We start from the raw sequence: 23,353 nt of genomic DNA, 5'->3' as shown, positions 1-23,353 counted from the left end.
GTGGTGTAGGCCAGCAGCTGCAGCTCTGAAAAAAAGAAAAAAAAAACAAAACCAAAAACCCAAAACACAAAATAAAACATCTTTCTCTGCATGTTTTTTTTTTTTTTTTTTTTTTTTTTTTTTTTTTTTTTTTGCTTTTTAGGGCCGCACTCTAGACCTATGGAATTTCCCAGGCTAGAGGTCGAGTCGGAGCTACAGCTGCCAGCCTATGCCACTCCCATAGCATCTCTGGATCTGAGCTGCATCTGTGGCCTATAGCACAGCTCACAGCAGCGTGGGATCCTTGACCCATTGAGTGAGGCCAGGGATTGAACCCGCATCCTCATGGATCCTAATCAGGTTCTTTAACCTCTGAGCCACAAAGAGAACTCCTCTCTCTGCATTTTTAACATTGTCCTCATCCCATCTCCAGTCAGTAAAACTGCTTTCTTTTATAATCTTCTGATACCCCCAATTGTTTCTTTCTTCAACTCTAGTAATATCATTGTTATCTTAATTTGCAGATGGATTCTAACCAGAAATTACAAGGCTCTTGCCAAAGGAACAAGAGGCAGTACATCTGGTTTTCTTAATATTGTGATGGAATTGAAAAAATGTTGCAACCACTGTTATCTGATTAAACCCCCTGAAGAAAATGAAAGGGAAAATGGACAGGAGATTCTTCTGGTGCGTGGCTACCTTGTTTGTAATTACTTTCATAAAAGACAGTTTAGTTTCTGTAGATGCTTTTTATCAAAATGCTCCTTTTTCTCCTTGCTGATTTTTTTAAGGAGCATCAAGAGAAGCTTTAAAAACAGGTGCGAGGGAGCTCCTTTTGTGGCTCAGTGGGTTAAGGATCTGGCATTGCCTTGAGCTATGGTGTAGGTTGCAGTTGTGGCTCGGATCCCGCGTTGCTGTGGGTATGGTGTAGGCTGGCAGCTGCAGCTCTGATTGGACCCCTAGCCTGGGAACCTCTATATGCCCGAAAAAGATTAAAAAAATTAAAAAAAAAAAAAAAAAAGGTGAGTAAAGTCAAATAGCTAGGAAAAATCTGGGAAGTAAAGAGCATTTTAGAAATTGTTTGTCAGCCAGATTGCAGAAGGTTTCAAAAAGCTTTAAGGTGATTTTAGAAATATGAACTCTTAGAAGTGAAGGGCAGATTGAAGTATGGTTTTGAAGATGATGATTAGAATGTCTTTTCAATCTTCAGTCCCTGATCAGGAGCAGCGGGAAGCTGATTCTATTAGATAAACTGTTGACAAGACTTCGAGAAAGGGGAAACAGAGTCCTTATCTTCTCTCAGATGGTGAGAATGTTGGATATCCTGGCTGAGTACCTGACTATTAAGCACTATCCTTTCCAGGTGAGGATGCTTTGGTACTTAGGGTCTCTCCTTCCTTTCCTCCCTCCATCCCTCCCTCCCCCTAGATTGTATACTTTGCTTGCTGAATTGTCCTGAAGTAGAAAACAAGAGATTCCTTGCTTGAAACAAATTGAGCTTAAGGTTCCAGGAGGGTCTTAGTTCTTACTTCCATGCCTTTAGGCTACCCTGTAATGAACAGGTCATGGAGAGAGCATTCTTCTTTTTTTGGTGGGTGAGGGGTAGGGATTAGAGAAGGGAAAACTGGGGAAGAGAAAAGTATGTTGGATGGTGTCTTACATCTCCAAGTCTGTGGTAAAAGTAGAGGGGAAGGAAGTGTGAATCTGATGGCAGAGCCAAATTCTAAGAAAGAACAAGGGAGGTAACAGTGTGATATATTTTACCCCAAAGGAAGTTGACCCTGACTGTGAGGCTGGGAATTCAGGAGAACAGTATACTTAAAACTTAGCTTATCTCTGAATATACTCTGCAGAATTATAATTTCTGATTTTCATCTTCATTCGTTAATCTCCTTTAGGATAAAGGAGAAAAATACCGGGAAAAAAGAGTTTCTTCAGCATAGTAATATTTTTCTATGTGTCAGACAGTGGGAAACTTATCTGATATATTTATAAATGTGTGCAATTTACCTTGATTTTTGGCCTAATATTTTTAGAGTGCTTTGATTTTTAAGATGTAGTGAAGAAATTAAAAAAAAAAAAATTGAATGGACTCATGCAGTTATGCTGGTGTTGTAGAAACTAGAAGTCACTTATTCTCCCCTAAGAAGGCCAAGCTTTAAAACTCAGTAACAGATTGTCTTTCAGATACTCAGAAAGCCATTGTTAGATGCATAATACTCTGAGTGGCCTTTCAGCAGCTGTCAGAATATAGTTAAATACTGTGGTTATTATCAGAAATAGCATTCTCTGGAGAGTCAGTGCTTTCTCAGTGCATCTCATCCCTAGGAGCTGTCAGGTCTTCCTCATCATTTGATATCAATTCAAATAAGAATCCATTACTTTTCTCTTTAGGGAATATGTAATCTGGAGTCCACTCAAGGTTTATCACACTCGCTGTCTTCTTTTAGAGTATTACAAAGAGGAGGGCATTTGAGTTTTCTGATTTCAAGTATGGGCTGTGAACCTTCCGTTTAAACTTATCTTTGGGTCAAGGCTCTCAGTAAAGTTGGTAGTCAGAGAGAAGAAGGGGGGTTTCCTCCCATGTTTGATTCTACTTGTGTTCAGTGGCTCTGGGTTTGGTGAGCAGAGCTCTGAGCAGGGGCAAAGTAGGTCTCTCCAATCCCATCACCGATTGCTGGCCAACCCACATCTGTTGGGTCAGTTTTGCCTTCTGTAAAATGAAGTATTTTCTTAGTTATGACTAAGGAGAAGCAATTTGAAAATGATTTTAAAGAGTGAGAAATGCTTTATATGTATGGCATACAGGTAGTTAATTCTAAAGTATTTATTTTACATATTATGTAGTTTCTCTGTGGTGACATTGTTTTATACCTCGAGTTGACATGCACTCTAATGTAAGAATTGTAAGTGTTAGTAAATGCCAGAGGCTCTCTTAAAGATACATTTTGGCTGTTTGAACACGTTGCTCTGATTTAGAGTGTAATTTTTGGAAAGGCTGGGATATATGACCCACTTTAATGTTTTCAGTGTTATGAGAGAATGTTTTCCAAACAAAATTATGTAAATAATTTTTTGGTTTATGTAGCACTTAATAACAGGTCAACTTATAGCTACATTAGCTAAGGAGCCTCATTTTCTGTGGGAGCTAATTCTGAGGTGACCACTGGTAGGTAGTATTTCCTGATCTCTTTAGAACCCACAGATGTAGAAGCAGACAAGGCCTTTGAGCACAGCTTGGGTTGCCATCTTTCTCTTTACAGGTTCCGTCAGTCATTCTCATCCTTAGATAAACCTGGATGGACCTTTGAAGCCGAAGCTTCTGACCTTGAGTTTGTAACCAGAGAGCTTGGGGCAAGCATAGCCCCTTGACAGCACTTTGCCAGTGTGTTCTGGTTATTTTTACTCAGTGGGTGTTGGAGTGATGAAGGTTACAAGTCTGGTGTTCTATTTTGAGTGTAGCTGATCTTCCTGCCTTATGATTTTCTTGTGGTTTATTTTTATAGCGTCTGGATGGTTCCATCAAGGGAGAAATCCGAAAACAGGCATTGGACCACTTCAATGCAGATGGGTCTGAGGTACTTCATGCATGGCTTTGTTATTTGGGCAGCTTGGGCTCTGTATCAAGGGGAAAGCCTTTCTAGCTCAGTGTATTCTGTTTCAGAAACAATTCACAGTGCAACTTGCATACCTGATAAAGGAATAAGAAATCACTAATATAACAGATGCTTCTTAATTTTGTTGTTTGTCACTTCAGAAAAGCATATGCATGTTTTTTTTATCTCCCCTGGACTGGATTAATGACAAAGTAGTCTTGACATCAACTGAGTGTTCTCTGGTGGCTCTTGCAGATTATAAATTTCTGGGCCTAGAAGAACAACAAGGCAAGGGTTGGGGAGGACCAGCCAGTAGGATTAATTTTGACATATACGTTACATCCGAAGGTTCTAATCTATACTTTTTTGGTGACCTTGAGAATATGTTTTCCAGTTCTCAGATTTGTTGGGCCCTGGTAGCATGTGACTTAATTTCCTTGCTTTGGCAAATAGCAACATTTGTTAATCATTTAAGTCTCTAGCTTGAATTTGGCGTTATAAAGTATTTTGTTTTTAAGGCACATATGGAAGAACATTTCGGACAAATTAGGAACCCTGGTAACATTGTAATTTGTGCATATCAAGCTATTAAATCCAATGGGATTTGAGAGAGGTGGGGAGAAGAGATTTAGTGTAGGTAAGGCTATAGCAGTGTGTGGAGGTAAGGAGGCTGTGGAGAGAACGTTAGAGCTTCTGGAATCTGGGTCACTGTTTTGTATAGATAGACCAGACTTACCTCTCTGCTTTTGAAGAGCTTTAAAGACTCATTGTCTACCTGCCTGTCACTGCAGAATGGCATGACTCCTCCCTCTGGAATTGCACTTAGGCCTAGTTAGACTACAGTATTCTGGCTGCTTCTCTAACCTAAACCTTTAGTTCTCCTTGAGAAGTTTTGGGCACTAATCTTCAGGACTAGGGCTTTGAATAGTCAAGAAGAGGAATTGAGGAGTTCCTATCATGGCTTAGCGGTTAACGAACCTGACTAGCATCCATGAGGACTTGGGTTTGATCCCTGGCCTTGCTCAGTGGGTTAAGGATCTGGCGTTGGTTGCCATGAGCTGTGGTGTAGGTTGCAGACATGGCTCGGATCTGGCGTGGCTGTGGCTGTGGCTGTGGCATAGGCCAAGACTACAGCTCTGATTGGGCCCCTAGCCTGGGAACCTCCGTATCCTGTGAGTGCAGCCCTAAAAGCCAAAAAAAAAAAAAAAAAAAAGAATCGAATTACTAAAAACATTGATAACCACCTAATTCCATTCCTCCTTTCTCTCCTCCCTGTTTCCTCAACTATAAGATCATGGTACTTCCAAACCCTCCTTCATAACTCTGCTCTGAGGATTATGTGCCCACAGCACTGAGCACATGGCCTGTCGCATAGCAAGAGCCCCATCAGTGTTAGCTGTTTTTATTATTTAATATTTGTTGAGATTGGTTTTGATGTTCCCTACTCTCAGTTTAAAAACAGTATGAGGAAAATGTTTCATGCTACCCTTTTTCAGAAGAGGACCTAAGTGGCTTTCTTTGAGTTCTTAATTGATCCCCCTGCCAATGGGGGACATGTAGAATATAGATTCTCTACAATTTTCTGCAAATCTGAGTCTTTTTAAAATTAATTTAAAAAATTTAAGTGCTTTATCACTGGAGGAAAGTATTATATACACATTTAGAAATTTTGGAAGATGAAGAGTACAAAGAAGAAAAATGGTACAAAAGTCCCATCCCAGAGACAGTTTGCTGTTCACATCATTTGGGTGCGTTTCCATTCGTACTAGAGGAGACTGTTTGTTTCTTTATATATGTCTGCCCAATTGGGATCATGCTGTGTATAGTTTTTTTGTCACCTTTCAGTAAAAATTCTACTTTAAGCATTTTCCCATGTCGTTCAAGTTTTAAAAATTATAATTTGTAATATTTCCTCATGCCTGTTCCATCATTTATTTAACCATCTTATCATTATCAGATCTTCAGTTGAGAGGATATAAGAATGTAAAAAAGGAGTTCCTGTCGTGGCTCATTGGTTAACGAATCCGACTAGGAACCATGAGGTTGCGGGTTCGATCCCTGTCCCTGCTCATTGGGTTAAGGATCCGGTGTTGCCGTGAGCTGTGGTGTAGGTTGCAGACGTGGCTTGGATCCTGTGTTGCTATCTGTGGCTCTGGCGTAGGCCGGTGGCTACAGCTCCGATTCGACCCCTAGCCTGGGAACCTCCATATGCCATGGGAGCGGCCCAAGAAATGGCAAAAAGACAAAAAAAATGTAAAAAAGATTTTTGATACATTTTGCTAAATCTGTTTTTCCAAACAATTTATATTCCTAATGTTTATGTATGAATATTTTCATTTACCTCACCCTTAGTTTTGTAATTTTTAACCTTTGTTAATTTGACAATAGCAGATATCATCTTAATATATTTTACCTTATCCATGATAAAGAGTGACAGTGAAACTATTTCTTATGATCATTCAGACCCTAGGTTTTATTTCAGTGTTAGGTGTCCCATTCTCAGGTGTTTCTCTTCAGGATTCTCTGTAGGGTGAGGTGTTACTTGGTATCTCTGCCGGGGAATCACAGAGTATGTGCTTCAACACCCCTCTGATCAGTTCTTTATTGGAATTATTTAAAGTTCTTGTGAGATAGCTCTTTCCATTTTTATTTCTGTGGCAAAATGTGACGGATTTTAGGATGAGGTGACCTTGTATTGCACCTGTGTAGATATATTAAATATACCCATTTATCAAAATGTAACTCAGAACCATCAGTTTTGAGTTACACTTCCATGCCAGCAAGGTGTCAAGCCTTTGAATGTACACAGCCAAGTTCTCTGAAAATAGAAGTCTGTTTGGCTTTCTTTTCTCTGGCTCATAGAGTTTATTTTCTGCCTTCTGCTTTTTTTTTTTTTTTTTTTTTTTTTTTTTGAGCGCTCAGATGCAAGGAGGTGTACTGCTGTTATCATTACTGTGGAAACTGGACTATGCCAGTGCCTGGGTCTTTCCCACACATAGCTCTTCAGCCATGCCTGCTCTGTTTTTCTTTGTGCATATTCTGTGGTGATTGAAGATCCTTTGATATGCAGTGGTTCCATCATGTGCTCTGTTGGCACAGTGCTTCTGTATTCCTCACCAGCCTAACAAATAATGCACATTTATGCAATAACGTTTGCTTGCTTATACTGACTGCCTTATATGGCATAACCCACTTTTACCCAGAAAATAAGTGTCTAGGCAACTTGCTGAAACAATCCCCTGGGTAACTAAGTTTGTCTGGTTTCTGTTAACAGCTGTGTACTAGTTTTAGCCAGGAGAAGACACTAACTCTTTGGCTTCTTATTCTTTGGTTGCCTTATCAGATTCGACTTTATTCCGTAATTCATTGCACTGACTCTTATCTCTTAATCAAATGAAAGTTCACTCTGCCATCAAGTCCCTGACATTCTTGTAGCCTCCATAAAGTTTGTCCATCATATCTCACTTTTCTTCACACCTGCAGGGGTTTCCAGGTATAAGGGCTTATTGGACTGTGAAACTGTTTCTGAGAAGGCCACTGCATAAAGTAGTATATTGCATTGTGTACAGGACTTCTGTTTCCTGCTCTCGACAAGGGCTGGTGGCCTGGGAATCAATTTGGCTTCAGCGGACACAGTCGTCATCTTTGACTCTGACTGGAACCCCCAGAACGACTTGCAGGCACAAGCCCGAGCCCATAGAATTGGTCAGAAGAAGCAGGTCAGTAGAGAGGGGCCTCTGGACATGGCTTGGAGGGGAGGAGGCGGGGGTGGAGGGGTGGGGGGGTGGTATTCTGGCCTTTTAGGATATTTGTAAAATGCCCCCCCACCATTTTCCTTTCATTTCCCCAAGGGTAGATGTCTGTTTATTAACTAGTGCAGAGAAGCTGTCTTTGGGGCTGAGACAAACCTATTATGGAGCTGTTCTCTTTTGCTGTTTGAAAAGTACATCACCAGTAAATTTCAGACTTACCCTTAGAAAGATAATATGATGAATAGATTTAAAATTGAAAATTTCCCTCTATTTTTAATATGGAAAAGTTGTTAAATATTCTAACACTGTTCAAAATGGTCTGTTTTTATTATACATGACCAATGTTAACTCTGTGGTATGTTGGAAAAGTACACACTTAACTTCCTGCATAGATGAATTTCCAAGTCTTCTCTAGTGTTGGGCACTTCGTAAGATTTATACATGGCCAAAGATTCAGTTTCAGTGAAACAGATTTTCTTTTTATTTAATTGAGTGAAAAATACTTTCAATTTTGTAGTCTTTACACTTTTCAGAATTTTAATTCACATGATTTCATATAATCCCATAATAACCCTCTTTTTAAAAAAATCTCCCACCCTTTCCCCTTCTCTCTCCCTGCCGGTAACTGCTAGTTTGTTTTCTATATGTTAGTGAAACGCATTGTCTTCAGCAATATTTTTATCATGAGAACAAGGCTATAATAATAGTTCCTTAGAGGCAGTTTTATTTAAGAATGTCATGTGCACAGATAGTAAAAATATTTCATGTACTTGAGTTATCTCTTCCAGTGATTTATGGTAGCACAGAACAGATTTTTATTTCCTGTCCTGGCTTTCCACAGAGGTAACTTTTTTTGTGTGATCAGGCATAAGCATAACATTTCCTTTTCCTCCAGGTAAATATTTACCGCCTCGTTACAAAGGGGACTGTGGAAGAAGAGATCATAGAACGGGCCAAAAAGAAGATGGTATTGGACCATCTGGTGATTCAGCGCATGGATACCACTGGCCGGACAGTTCTGGAAAACAACTCAGGAAGGTCCAAGTAAGTGCCAGAAAGATGGGAAAGATTAGCAGCCTCGATTTTTACATCAGTGTTTGGCATAATTCATTCTTCTGATAGAATGCTCTGCAGTAGACCTTAGTCCATTAATTACCTGGAAAAGACCAAGCCAAAATACAAGATGACGTTTTCAATTTATTTTGGTTTCCTTGTTTCTTCTTATTCTTTTTGCCTGTAAACCCTCTTCTTACCTATCAGCCCTCTTCTTGCATGCCTTCTCTCTCTTTCGTGCCCCTTTCTCTTGCCTTTTGCTCTTGGCTCTGCCAATGACATATGACACAGCAGCAGCAGAGGCAGCCATGTGCTCCCCTTTAGGCTTTCATGCCTGCAATGTTGCCTTGGACTTCTCAGCAGGGAGAATGCACCAGATTGAATTGGCATTTGTTTTCTTACTATTAGTAAAAATGTTTGTGTGTAGATTATTTTTCCTATTGAAAACAGAGGGTATAAAAAGAAGGGTAGTTAAGTTTCAATTTGCTTTATTTTTTATTTATTTTTAAATATTAACTTTATTTTTTAATAATGATTTTTGCTTTGTCCATTATAGCTGATTTACAGTGTTCTGTCAATTTTCTGTTGCACAGCAAGGTGATCCAGTCACACATACATGTATACATTCTTTTTCTCACATTATTTTGCTCTGTCACAAGTGACCAGACATAGTTCCCAGTGCTATACAGCAGGATCCCATTGCTTATGCATTCCAAAGGCTATAGTTTGCACCTGTTAACCCCAAATTCCCAGTCCCTCCTGCTCCCTCCCCCTCGGCAACCACAAATATGTTCTCCATGTCCATGAATTTCTTTTCTGTGGAAAGGTTCATTTGTGCCATGTATTAGATTCCAGATATAAGTGATATCATATGGTATTTGTCTTTCTCTTTCTGACTTACTTCACTCAGGATGAGAGTCTCTACTTCCATCCATGTTGCTGCAAATAGCATTATTTTGTTCTTTTTTATGGCTGAGTAGTATTCCATTGCGTATATATACACAACACATCTTCTTTTTTTTTTTTTGGTCTTTTTGCCTTTTCTAGGGCTGCTTCTACGGCATATGGAGATTCCCAGGCTAGGGGTTGAATCGGAGCTGTAGCCACTGGCCTACGCCAGAGCCACAGCAACGCAGGATGCGAGCTGTGTCTGCAACCTACACCACAGCTCATGGCAATGCCGGATCCTTAACCCACTGAGTGAGGCCAGGGATTGAACCTGCAACCTCATGGTTCCTAGTCAGATTCATTAACCACTGAGCCACGACGGGAATTCCCTGTATTCCTTTTCTAATACTTCATTGTTAGTATACACAAATTCGACTGATTTCTGAATGTTAATCTTATATCCTGCTACTTTGCTGAATTTGTTGATCAGTTCGAGTAGTTTTTGGGTTGAGTCTTTAGGGTTTTCTATATGTAGTATCATGTCATCTGCATACAGTGACAGTTTTACCTCTTCTCTTGCAATTTGGATACCTTTTTTTTGTTTGTTTGTTTGATTGCTGTGGCTAGGACTTCCAATACTGTGTTGAATAAAAGTGGTGAGAGCGGGCATCCTTGTCTTGTTCCTGATTCAATTGGCTTTATTTGGGAGCATAATTATTTCTCTTAGAGAATTTATGTTTTGACCAAATTGCTGAGTCTCCTTTGTGGCAATCATACAACTTGTGTCACAGGTGGAATCAACTGAGCCCTTCCTAAATAGAACATTTTTAGATAACGATTTTCCATTAAAGAGGAACCTAGATGGAAAAAGCTTATTCTTTTATCTTGGACCAGGGATGAGTTTAAAAATTCTTGTAAATGATAACTTTGAGTCAAAAGATGAAGAGAGGACCTCCCTTCTCTCATGTTGCTAATTATCTTTCTTGCTTAGCTGTGTCATAGATGAACAGGAAAGTAATTGATTTCCTGATCTTAAGTTGGGTTTACCACCACAGACTCATCCTGTGAATTTAAAAAAAAAAAAATTGTGAGATCTTTTTTATTGTGTCAGAATTTATATTTTCACCAGTAATTTGACCTCTTTACAAAGAATAGATGTTTAGAACTCCAAAGAGGTTACTTGACATTCCTGAGAGTTTACAACCGCATTTTCCTTCTACAGTTCAAATCCTTTTAATAAAGAAGAGCTGACAGCTATTTTGAAATTTGGAGCAGAAGATCTCTTCAAAGAACTTGAAGGGGAGGAATCAGAGCCTCAGGTAATTAACAGTAAGGAAAAAATTTCTCGATAAGTATCCTCTATAGATTTTTTTTTTTTTCTGAAAGCAGATTCCGAGTCTGAGGCTTTTATAAAGAAATAGTAATTATTTAAAGGATGTAGTTTCTCTTTTTTTCTTATGGAGCTTAAAGCTCTTCCTAAAGTGAATAGGAAAGAATGAGAAAAGCACTTGAGGATTTTGTCTTTGGTCTCTTTTATTTTTTGTAAGCTCTAAAATTTCAGCTTATCATTTGTATAAATAATAGTTTGGTACATTAGATATAAATGATATAAAACTGAGAGCATAAAAAAAAACGGGTATATTTCCATTGTGGCTCAGTGGTAACGATCCTGACTAGTATCCATGAGGATTCAGGTTCAGTCCCTGGCCTTACTCAGTGAGTTAAGGATCAGGCATTGGTGTGAGCCGTGGTGTAGGTCACCAACGCGGCTTGGATCCCACATTGCTGTGGATGTGGTGTATGCTGGCAGCTGTAGCTCTAATTTGACCCCTAGATTTCGCTAAATCTTAACCACTGTTTCCTTTTTACCATGGTTGTGTTGCTTTTGTTTTAGGAAATGGATATAGACGAAATTTTGCGCTTGGCTGAAACCAGAGAGAATGAAGTCTCAACAAGTGCAACAGATGAGCTTCTGTCACAATTTAAGGTTTGAAAATCATTGTCAGAGAAAGTCCTTAGCATTGATTCATTAACCAGTAATAACTACTGCTTTCGGTACTTTCTAGGTTTCAGGCACTCTGCTTTTCCTTTTACCTAAGTTTGTCTCATATCCTTAATGTTATTCTCTAGAGTTCCAAGTATGTTGTGAGTATAGCTTCTACAGGCCTCTCCATGAGGGTAACCACTGAAGTGATCCATCCTGCCCAGAGTCGGTGGGTAGAGGAAATGACGTCAGTGATAAGAGCCAGTGGGATAGGTGAGGAACTAGGTGGTGTGGAGGGGTTGTGGAAGAGACATTAATAGAATCATAGCAAAAAGAAGTCAAAGGTATGAAAATAGAAGGTGGCAATGGGGAAGCTTTTGATGACTTGGTGGGATTTTTTAAAGGGAAACTACAGGGTCATTAGTGGTGTTTGATAGAAGCGAAAATTAAATGAGATCAGGACTAAATGCAGAAGCTAGGCACCAGATGATTTAGGAGGTGGCAGCATTGAGTATAGATATTATTAAAGAGCTTAGTGAGGAGTATGGTGAAAGTAATTTATGAGGATAGAAGGGTCAAGCAAGGTAAGATTTTTTTTTTTTTTTTTGGAGGGTGTTTCTGTGTTTCTAGGTTGAGGGAAAGAACCTGAGAATAGGGACAATTTAAAGGCTCTAAGGAGAGAAGGAAAATTTGATGGCACTTTGCCCATGAGAAGACTGAAAGGGATATAATCAAAAGCACAGATAGAAGAGCTGGCCTTTGAAAGAAAAAGGCAAGTATGCTTTAGGGAACAGTAGGGGAGAGAAGATGTAGCATTTCCAGTTGATGACCTTAATTGCCTGTAAAATAAATGAGGTGTTTGCTGAGAAGTGGAAAAGATTGGGGATAGCCCTGTGCAGGGGTGAGGAGTTGCCTGAAGGAACTCAATAGGGAGTAGAGCTGAATTTAGAAGACAGGGCTTTGCATTGGAGCCAGTCAGGAGAATCATATGACTTTCTCCAGCCATTCTTGAGGTCAGAGAAATTGGATCCGTTGGTGATCCCAAGGTGGGAGATATGAGAGTCACAGTGGCAGAGGTTTCCCAGATTCAGGTGAGAACGTGGTTGAATGGATTTGGCATGAATTGGTTCCATGTACATTAGGGAAGCAGGGGAGATCTGGATGTGTGGTAGACCCACCAGGATTGAAGAAGTGGTGTATAGAAGGAAGCAGTATTTTGTGATGAAGCCCAGGGTTGGCTGAAGGGAGTTGTCGTCTCAGTGGAAGGAAAAGGAAAGAGTTGAGTAGATCACAGAGCTTTGAGATCAGAGTTAATGTGTCTGAGGATGCAGAAGATGTAGGTAAATTAATAGTGTTTCAACTGGATTTTACTTTTATGACTGTTGCTCCCTGCTTAAACAGGGGTAATCTTCATGGTGGTATCCTTGTCAGAATATTATATGATTATTTAGTTCTAAAAATTTCTGCATGGTATATAGGTTGGTCAAAAGTCTTAGTACTGGAGACACTTACCTTTCTAAAGGCCTTTTGGCCATGGTCTTTCAGCCTGGTCAGGTCACTTAAGTAGGAATCTTTTACCTTAGGGCCTGTCTCTTTTTGGAGTGCTTAATGCTGAATTAAATTGACTGATTTTTCCTGATAATTCTTTTTTGGGGTTATGCTAATTTAACATGTTGGAAACACAGCAAACATTTTTTGAGTTATTTACAGTTACCATTTTTTAAAGTAATAATAACCAATCCTTGTATAACTCTTACTATACTTGAAGCACTATTTTAAGTGCTTTATATATATTAACTCTCAGTTTTTTACAATAATCTTATGTTGAAGTAAATATTATCTTCATTTATAGATGAGGAAACCAAGGTGTAAAGAGGCTGAGTAGATTTCCTCAAGTCACACACATGTGGAGTTAAGATTACTTCCTAGGCAGGGGGTCTGGCCTGCAGAGTCTGGCCTTTAACCACTACACCACTCTTGGAAAAGTTAAATTTCAACTGCATTAACCACTAACATATATGTAATATTGGTATTTGTATCAATTTATATCATTTAAAAAGTCAGCTTTAAAGTAATTGCAGGAATTCCCTGGTGGCTTAGTAGGTTAAGGATCTGGCATTGTCACTTCAGTGGCTCAGGTTGCTGTTGTGGCCCGGGTTTGATCCCTGTCCTGGAACTTCTTTCTGCGTGCTGTGGGTATGGCCAAAAAAAATAAATTAATTAAGCAGTTACAAACAGTGCTTAACTTGAGAGGCTGGTCAGATGATTCATTTTATAAAATAGAAAAATGTTAAATTTTAAATCTCAAATTATACCTCTTGTGGAATTTAAAAAATCTTGATTGTCAAGATCAGAATATTCATGTTGGAAGTTAATTTTGGCTGAAAGTTATAAAAATCTGACCTCACTGTCATCACTAAGTGATTCTGAGTGCTGGAACCTCCTAAAGCTCTTGGTAGCTTCATTATAGTCATAAAGGCTAGCTGGGAAAAAAGAAAAAGAAGGTGGCCCAAGCCGGGGCCTGCCCACCACTGCTCAGAGCTGGTCAGAGCTGGTCAGAGCTGGTAGTTTCTCTGTAGCCATAGTCTAAGGCTTTGAAATGGGTGCATCTAGATGGTTTTCTTTCTGGGATACATATTATTGCAATATAAGTAGACATTAGATATTAAATATTTGATAGGAAGTAATGGAATATTCTTCCAAGTTTTTTTGTTTGTTTGTTTTTGTTGCATTTTATGTTCTTGTTCCCATTCCTAAGACTAAAGTGCAGTTTTGAGCATGTGAAATGATTACCTTTAGCCTCTATACTTGTATAAAAACGAATAAGGTAGCCAGTTGGTAGGCAATAGCTACTGGTTTGAGTTATGCATTGTTTCACATGAGTTCTATTCAGTAGCAATTTATAATTTATACAACTGTAAGTTCATATGGATTTTTATTGATAGCATTTTATAATTTGAATATATATAAAGCATATTAGAAAATGTATATGATTTAACAAATCTTTCAATAAAACTTATAAGCCAATTGGTATCTTTTATATCTTTCCTCATTTTTCAGTAAAATTTCTGATGAACTTTAGGATTTGGCAAGTAGATTTGGGGGGGAATAAGGGAGAAATGAATATAAAATTGATTATTTGATTATGCAGTGTCATAGGAGTCCTGTTATCATTCATAGCATCTTAAATGAGGAACACTGCATGAGCTGGTGTTTGAGAAATGGAGAGATGTCTGTCAGACAGTGGATTGTCCTTTTGTTTCAAGGTTGCCAACTTTGCCACGATGGAGGACGAGGAGGAGCTAGAAGAGCGTCCTCACAAGGACTGGGATGAGATCATTCCAGAGGAGCAAAGGAAAAAAGTAGAGGAGGAAGAGCGGCAGAAGGAGCTGGAGGAAATTTATATGTTGCCTCGAATTCGGAGTTCCACTAAAAAGGTGATGAAGTGAGATGAAAGATATGAAAGTGCTTCTTATTTTCTCTGCCTTATCTTGTTGTCCTGATGTCGAGGGTTTCAGGGCAGAGTTTGAGGAAACTGAGCAGAGGGAAATGGAAAAACGCATGGGGCTCATGGGCATACTTGTGAGATGTTTGATCTTTGCATATTGCCTTTTCTGTGAGATGGGCGAACAGGATTTAAGTTTGACTGAAGTTTACATTTTGCCTTTGCAATTAGAAACTAGGAATTCTAACACTTTGGTTCTAACTGGCAAGGCCTTTGACCTTCAGAGAGTCAAGCCTCTTTTTGCCTTTAAGTGTGTTCATAGCACTTGGTATAAATACTTAGTAAGAGATTATGTAACAGTGCTTCAGGTTTACAAAGCACCATCGTAGGCAGTATCTCATTTGATTTTTGCAACAATACTAAAGTAGACTAACTTTTAATACCCAGTTTGTTGGAGGTAACAAACTTAGGTTTGTCCAAGATTGTAGTAAATCAGTGTAAGCTAAAATAGCTTTCCTTGAGCACTACCTCAATGTGTGTCAGTGCTTTTACACTTGCTGACTCATTTAATTTGTATGAAAGCCCTGTATTGTAGGTGCTATTATCCCCATTTTACAAATCGAAAAGGCACAGGGTAAAGCAGTTTGCCCAGGAAGTAGACATGAACCTGCAATCCAAATATGTTTTTTCCCGATTTACTTAAATTACATTAGGGTATATCTCTGGCAGTGTGAATATCCCAAATAGGTCTTCTTTCATCACATACCATTTGCCTCCTTCTTTCTTAAAGGAAAATTGACTTGCTTTTACATTGAGTGTTGTGAAGTTAAGTTGGGCTGGTCTTAGTCCTTAGACCTCTTAGACCTGGCACTTTGCTGCAATGTGATTCTGCATTTTCAGGCTCAGACAAATGACAGTGATTCTGATACTGAGTCTAAGAGGCAGGCCCAGAGATCCTCTGCCTCTGAGAGTGAGACGGATGAGTCTGATGATGACAAGAAGCCCAAGCGCAGAGGGCGCCCCCGAAGTGTGCGGAAGGACCTCGTGGAGGGATTCACAGACGCTGAGATCCGGAGGTTAGTAGGACCTCTGCTCTCCCTCTACCTCATTTGGAAGGACAAGCTCTAAGCCTCAGGTTGATTGGATACCTGACATTTGATGACCAGAAGGGCAAGGAAGGCAGGAGAGTCTGAGTCATGCCTTAAGGCTCAAGGATGAGTCCCTCTTCTCCATGATTTTCTTCAGTTGAGCTTTCTTTTTGTTGCTCATTTCGTTTTACTTATTGTTTTCTGATTGTTCTGAACATTTCACAAAGAAAGTCCAGCCAAGAGGAAAGAGACTTTTGGAGGTAAACTTGGACTGAAACTTTTTTTTTTCTATTGAAGAATATGAACAAATATATACATAAATACAGATATGTATGTATTTATGTATATAAAAGAAATAGTATAAATATAAAAAAATAAATCCCAGTCCACTTTCCATCAATGTTAGTGGTGATGTCTGTTTGGTGGTTTATTGTCCTGAAACTTGCTTTTCACTTACAATCAGTTTTAGATATCTTTCTATGTCAGTACTTATTACACATTTGTTGCTGTCTGATTCACACTCCTCTGCCCTCTAGAAAAATCTAAAATTGTTGGTTCCAAACCACTTTTTTTCCTAGTTGCCATGTTATTTTTTATTTTTATTTAGTTATTTATTTTTGCTTTTATGGCTGCACCTGTGGCATATGGAAGTTTCTGGGCTAGGGGCTGAATCAGAACTTTAGCTGCTGGCCTATGCCACAGCCAGAGTGACACAGGATCTGAGCCACGTCTGTGACCTGCACCACAGCTCATGGCAATGCCGGATCCTTAACCCACTGAGCAAGGCCAGGGATTGAACCTGCAACCTTATGGTTCCTAGTCAGATTCGTTAACCACTAAGTCATGAAGGGAACTCCTTTTCCCTTCTTCTTTTTTTTTTGCATTTTCTAGAGCCGCACCCATGGCATATGGAGGTTCCCAGGCTAGGGGTCTAATCGGAGTTACAGCTGCTGGCCTATGCCACGGCCAGAGCAACTTGGGATCCAAGCTGCGTCTGCAACCTATACCATAGCTCACGGCAACGCCGGATCCTTAACCCACTGAGCAAGGCCAGGGATCGAACCTTCAACCTCATGGTTCCCAGTCAGATTCATTAACCACTGCGCCACGACGGGAACTCCTTCCCTCCTTTTTTATTTCAATCTATTTGCCTATGAATCTAGCTTGCAACTCTTAGATATAGTGTATAGTTATATGATTTTTAAAAATCCATTCTATCAAGCTTCCTTTTGATTGATGTCTTTAATCCATTAACATTTAATGCAGTTACTGATGAGATAGAATTTATGTTTGCAGTTTACTGTTTTTATATGTCTTCTGTCCTTTTTGTTCCTTTATTCCCTATTACTGCTTTCTTTTGGGTTATAGATATTTTCAAGTTTACCGTTTTAATTCTCTTGCTACTCCTTTTACTTTTTTTTTTTTTTTTTTTTGAGGGGGGGGTCTTTTCTAGGGCCGCACCCTCGGCATATGGAGGTTCCCAGGCTAGGGGTCTAATAGCTGGAGCTGCTGGCCTATGCCACAGCCACAGCCACGCCAGATCTGAGCCGCATCTGCAGCCTACACCACAGCTCACAGCAAGGCTGGATCCTTAACCCACTGAGCAAGGCCAGGGATTGAACCTGCCACCTTATGGTTCCTAGTTGGATTTGTTAACCACTGAGCCATGATGGGAACTCCTCCTTTTACTATGTTTTAAAGAGTTACTTTCTTGGTGGTTGCCCTGGAGGTTAAAATTAATATTTTAACTTAAAACAATTTAGTTTGGATAAATATCAACTAAATTTCAATGGTATTCTAAAACTTAACTCCAGTATGGGTACATTACTCCCCCTCCTTTGTGGTGTTATTGTCACACGGATTGCATCTTTACACTTTGTAAGTCCATCAACAGTTTTATAATTATGGCTTTATGTGGTTGATATTTAAAATCATACAGGAGAAGAAAAAAATTACTGACAGATATACACATATACTGTCTTTTTATCTACTTACTTAGGTATCCTTCCTGAGGCTCTTGACTTCTTCATGTGGATTTGAATTATTGTTTATTGTCTTTTCATTTCTCCCCAAAGTACTCTCTTTAATATTTCTTTTAGGGCAGGTTTGCCAGCAACAAATTCTGTATTTTTATTTATCTGGGAATGTCTTAATTTCTCCTTTGTTATTGAAGAATAGTCTTTATTGTTTTTCTTTTTCTCGTATTGTATTATCTCAGTTGACCTATCTTTTCACTAATTTTTTCTTCTGTCAGTTCACATCTACTCCTGAGCCTCTCTAGTAATGTTTTATCTTAGTTATTGCACTTTTCAACTCTAGAATTTATATATTTGGCTCCTTTATATCAATTTCTGTCTGTTAATATTCTCCATTTGGTAATATATCATTCTCAAATTTTCTTTTAATTCCTCAGACATGGATTTCTTTAGTTCTTGAATGTTTATAATAGCTGATTAAAATCTTTGTCTAATAAGTCTAGCTTCTGGACTAACTCAGGGACTGTTTCTGTTGAAAACTGCTATCATTCTCTGTATATAGGCCATACTTTCTCATTTCTTTATGGGTCCTGTAATTTTTTGTTGAAAACTGGACATTTTAAGTAAAATAATGCAGCAAGTCAAGAAATCAGGTTCCCTCTACCAGCCAGAGTTTTTGTTGTTTGTTATTGTGGCTGTTTGCTTATTCAGTAGCTTTACTGGACTAGTTCTGTGAAATCTGTCTTCTCTGTTATTTGAAGTCTCTGCTCACTTAGCTTAGTGGTCAGCCAGTGATTGGACAGTCTTCTTTAAATGCCTTAAATCTACCAACCAGTAAGTCTACCAGCCTTTGCTGAAGTGCTCCTTGTGTGTGTTGGGGCATATTTTCAATGCTCTGATAGGCAGTTTACAACTCTGCCTTATCCTTCAGTTCCTCTTTGTGTAGACAGAGCCTCAAGGCCAGCCAAAGGTGAGAAATAACAGCTCTTTGAGTCTTCTCTGTGCATGCACATAGCCCTGCATATGTGTAGACTTCTGGACCCCCAGAAATATGCCTCAGCTTTTCAAAGACCCCTGTGGACATCTTCTCCCCTCAATTTTCCCGTTTCAATTTTTAGTCAGCCTGTTCATACCCCTGACTTACAATGCTACTTCAGGCAGCTCTGATGTTAAACCTTTGCCTCTAATTGTTTTTTGACCAATAATCTATGGACAGTGTTCTTCATATAGAGTCAGGTCAAATGAAGACAAGCCTGAGAATGGAGTTGGTCAGGCTGATGCTGTTGGTCAGGTTGAATAGCACTGTTCCCTGGGGAAAGAGTTTTAGGGAGCTCAAACCTACTCTGCCCTCTATAGTGGCTGCTGTGTTGCTGCTTTGTACAGCTGCTGTAATTGGGAAGACATAGTTTTCAAGGCAGTCAGGATGCTGTGGAGAGGGCAAGGAAATAGAGCAAGTTAAAATGCCAGAGACTGCTGTATAGCACAGGCAACTATGTCCAGTTACTTGTGATGGAACATGCTGAAAGATAATATGAGAAAGAGAATGTGGATAGATGTAGGACTGTGCCATTTTGCTGTACAGCAGAAATTGACAGAACAGTGTAAATCAACTATAATAATAATAATAAAATGCCAGCTGTTCATACTAAGATTCAGCCGTTTTCTTGAAGAAATGTTCATAAGTTGGCTGCCTTTGGTTAATTTCCAGAGTTCCAACAAAGTTGATTTTGACAGTTTTTGCCAGTGTTCTTGTTGCCTTTATAGAGGAGCAGATTTTCAGAGGTCCTTACCCAACCATTCCAGTAGTGTTTCACTGTCTCAGTATTATTTTGAAATGAATTCCAAATGACATTTCAGATGTAAAATATTTCGGTATATAGCAAGAAGAAGATATGTGGAGTTGAGGAATAATCCTCAGGTTTGATTTCACGTTTAATACTTTCCTAATTCTTGTGTCCATGCTGTTCCTTTAATATTATTTCTTAGCTTTTGTTGTATTCATTCTCATTTTCTTTAATTGCTATGCCCTCTCTTTTTATTTCTTTCCCCCATTGTATCTCTCCTTTCACTGTCACCTAATGAGATTATTTTAGTAATTTGGCATGTTGCAGTGATGCCTTTGATATATTGTGACATCTTGCTTTTTAGTGAGAGTGTTGGTGGTTAGCTATAGGGAGGGGAGAGGATTACACATGGACTGGCATTTAGCATGGTTTAGGCTAGAGACTTGTGGAAGGATAGATTAGATTTTTGGTTGGAGAAAAGGTTGGGCAGGAGTCAGCAGAGTTTCCAAAATAGTTTTGCCTAATAAGTGTAAAATCATGTATTATTTTACTCTGCCTTATTCCAAAAAGTATTTGAGGCAGTTCTAACAATCTTAGAGTTGTATCATTGGCTAGAAAATAATGGAAAATATTGTAGTATGGAGATGAAAGTAATAGTAGTGGACTAAATAGCTTAGTTAACTTATACTGGATTTTATCACAAGAGTTGTGGTTTTTAAATCATTTATTACATATTGAACTCCAAAAACTTGTACCTTCTAAAAATAATAGTTTTTTCCATACTTTTTTTTTTTTTTTTTTGGCTGTGCCCATGGCATGCGGAAATTCCTAGGCCAGGGCTCAAACCCAAGCCACAGCAGTGACAACACTGAATCTTTAACTACTAGGCCACCAGGGACCTCACTAAAACAATGATATTTAAGTCGTCATTCTCAGTTATGTCCCAAAGCAGTTTCATGACCAGTCACTGAGAATAAAGTTGCTCTTTAGTTTGAATAGATTTTTAGCACTCATTATTTTAAGTTGGCCATTTTCAAAGGCATTCATGATTCATTTGTTTAAGGCAGTAGCAGGGATTGAGCCCTTTTGACCATTCATGTGTATTTCATCACAGAATATGTTTTCATTAACATAGCTAAAGTCTGTTTTTTAATGTGACTTATTGATCCTGTTCTTAGGTTCATCAAGGCATATAAGAAGTTTGGTCTCCCTCTTGAACGGTAAGCCCGGTAATGTAATAGCTCCTTATCCACCTCTTTTTCACTTATTATGTAGCAGTTTCTTTTTATGGTTCTGCTTTTCCTTTAAGGTGTGGCACTTTTTGACAGTCTGATTTTTAGACATTAACGTACTCACATGCTCCAGATGACTTGGAGATCAACAAGACATAATGTAGATGAAACTGTACTTTGCTTCTAGGAACATGACAGTGAATGAAAGTAGGCTAGAGAAAGGAAAGTGAGCACAAAGAAGCAAACTAGTGCAGGTAGCTTTCAGGCACTTTATCTGCTAGCATTATGGGACTGCCTTTTAGTAAAGTTAATAACACAAAACCTTTCTTTCTGTTTTTTAAAATGACTGTTTTGTGGACTATTCCAAATCGGATTCTTTAGGATGGAAAGTAAGTTAGTCCTTAGTCACCGTTGGAGGGTTCTTGTTGGAGCCTCGGAATGATCAATTAAGGAATGTAGAGAAAAGTGTCTTTGCTGGAGCAGGCTTATGTGAAACCAAGTGGCAGTTCATGTGACATCAGAAAAGTGGGCGCAGGGCCTTGACATGTCCCCGTGTTTGTCCTTCCTCAGGCTGGAGTGCATAGCACGTGACGCTGAGCTGGTAGATAAGTCTGTGGCAGATCTGAAGCGCCTGGGGGAGTTGATTCACAACAGCTGTGTGTCAGCAATGCAGGAATATGAAGAGCAGCTGAAAGAAAATGCCAGCGAGGGTGAGTCACCCAGTCTCTACTTCTTGATTCTCTAGGACCTGGCACTCGGGGGTTGGGATCTCTGCTGCTAGAGGGCTATTTTTTTTTTTTTTTAGAAGAGCACTTGTACTCCATTGATCTGTACTTATTTTGAGATGTATAGTCTCACCTGACTTTATGTGAGCTCAGTTGTAAGATCCCAGAGATTTACTCATAAAATTGATTTGTAGAAGGTGCAAAGTGATGAACAAGAATGTTTTCTTTTAATGTCACTATAGGAAGTTTAAATTGGTTTGAATGATGTAAAGACCAGAATGGGTAAAGCTGAGTGGACACGTTTGTTTTTTGTAGGGAGGATATTACATACCACAAACATCAGTATTATCTTGGATATACATACCCGTATTGTTTTGCTGTGATAAACTTAAAGGATTTAGAGAATTACAATAAGTAAAATAGTAGATAAGTATTGTGAACGTTTACTTTCTTGGCACTGGAATTTGTTGTAATTGGATTTGACCTACTGTAGTATGTTTTTGCTTATACCCCAGAAGGTGTTTTGCCTGTTCTCTAAAAGCAGGAGCTGACAAGAGAGAGCTGGAGTCCTTATTGTTAAAGGACGTTGTTATAGTTGAACCTCAAACAGAGAGATGAGGGTGTTGTCATTCCAGTTCACTGGGCTGTGATTTATCTGTGCCATTGCCCCATTGTTTTGTCACTCTTTTTTTGGCCACACCCCCAGCATGTAGAAGTTCTGGGTCAGGGATTGAACCTGTGCCAGAGCAATGACCCAAGTGGCTATCGTGTTTTTTGTCACCCTTCACTGAGTTAGAGGTTACTAACAGGAGGCTCTGTCAGCTGTGGCTAAGTATTCAGGACATGGAGGCAGCCATTTCTTAGCTGTAAGGCCTGAGACAAGGGGTAGCCTCTCAAAGGTCTCATTCGCAAATGAAGTAATAGTATCTACCTCAAAGGGCTTGGGTGCTTATTTGAATAACTCCATACACATAAAGTGCTTGTCATCGATTCTGGTTTGCAGAGTTAGCTGTTTCATTAACCAAAGAAGTATCTGTGCTTTGAAATTTTCTTCTTAGGGTTATTACTAAAAAAAAATAGAATTTTACTTGAATATAGTAACCATTTTTAAAAAATTTTTTTTCAATTTTTTTTATTGCGGTAAAAAAAAAAACACATAACATTAAATTTACCATCTTTACCATTAGATACATTTTTTTCATAAAAGAAACTTAAATAACTTGAGTGGTTTGGATAATGATCCAAATATGTGGGTTTTTTTTTTTTTTTTTTTTTTTGGCTTTTTGCTATTTCTTGGGCCGCTCCCGCGGCATATGGAGGTTCCCAGGCTAGGGGTTGAATCGGAGCTGTAGCCGCCAGCCTACGCCAGAGCCACAGCAACGCAGGATCTGAGCCGCGTCTGCAACCTACACCACAGCTCACGGCAACGCCGGATCGTTAACCCACTGGGCAGGGACCGAACCCGCAACCTCATGGTTCCTAGTCAGATTCGTTAACCACTGCGCCACTACGGGAACTCCCAAATATGTGTTTTTATAGCACCAAAAGGATACATCCAAAAATGAACCTTAACTTTATCCCATTTGTTATTGTAATTACTTTGAATAAGTACTGTATTCACATGGCTCAGAAATGAAAAACAAGTACCCCTGTTTCTTATCTTTTTCTGGAGATATAAAAATATGTATGTTCAGAAAATGAACAGATAATATTTTCACATATTGGTGGTGTAGCGTGCACACTGCCCTGTTCCATTCGTAGTCCACCTCGCAGCGTATTTGGAGATGTTGCCTTACAACAGACTCCTCCCTCCCACATGCCTCTTTTCTGTGCATGTTCACATTCTGAATC

At 39.1% G+C, this 23,353-nt stretch overlaps 1 protein-coding gene across 15 annotated transcripts in view; it reads left to right on the top strand.

The window, feature by feature from the left end:
• The window catches only part of CHD2 (chromodomain helicase DNA binding protein 2), a 127,183-nt gene that overhangs the window by 67,856 nt on the left and 35,974 nt on the right, over nt 1–23,353 (top strand). For 12 of the 15 annotated variants that reach the window (XR_014810932.1, XM_084969370.1, XM_084969366.1 and 9 more), the window contains 11 exons: nt 504–666; nt 1,190–1,342; nt 3,486–3,557; nt 7,145–7,294; nt 8,223–8,371; nt 10,491–10,587; nt 11,163–11,255; nt 14,519–14,689; nt 15,598–15,773; nt 20,724–20,765; nt 21,348–21,487. Coding sequence is in view for 11 of the 15 variants with exons in the window: in XM_084969370.1 (XP_084825496.1) it covers nt 504–666; nt 1,190–1,342; nt 3,486–3,557; nt 7,145–7,294; nt 8,223–8,371; nt 10,491–10,587; nt 11,163–11,255; nt 14,519–14,689; nt 15,598–15,773; nt 20,724–20,765; nt 21,348–21,487 (1,406 nt within the window). In the remaining 4 variants the exon portion in view is untranslated. Of the gene's footprint in view, nt 1–503; nt 667–1,189; nt 1,343–3,485; nt 3,558–7,058; nt 7,295–8,222; nt 8,372–10,490; nt 10,588–11,162; nt 11,256–14,518; nt 14,690–15,597; nt 15,774–20,723; nt 20,766–21,347; nt 21,488–23,353 lie in introns of all 15 variants that reach the window. The other 3 variants (XR_014810934.1, XR_014810935.1, XR_014810933.1) reach the window with 1 other exon arrangement.

Source organism: Sus scrofa, chromosome 7 (genome assembly GCF_054392235.1).
Source record: "Sus scrofa isolate SSC_HxYL_T2T_F1_AM1 chromosome 7, Sscrofa_HxYL_maternal_Yorkshire_Landrace_v2.0, whole genome shotgun sequence".
In the NCBI taxonomy this organism is placed as follows: Eukaryota; Metazoa; Chordata; class Mammalia; order Artiodactyla; family Suidae; genus Sus; species Sus scrofa.
Note: the sequence above shows the minus strand (reverse complement) of the source record. Positions and strands in the feature narration are given on the sequence as shown.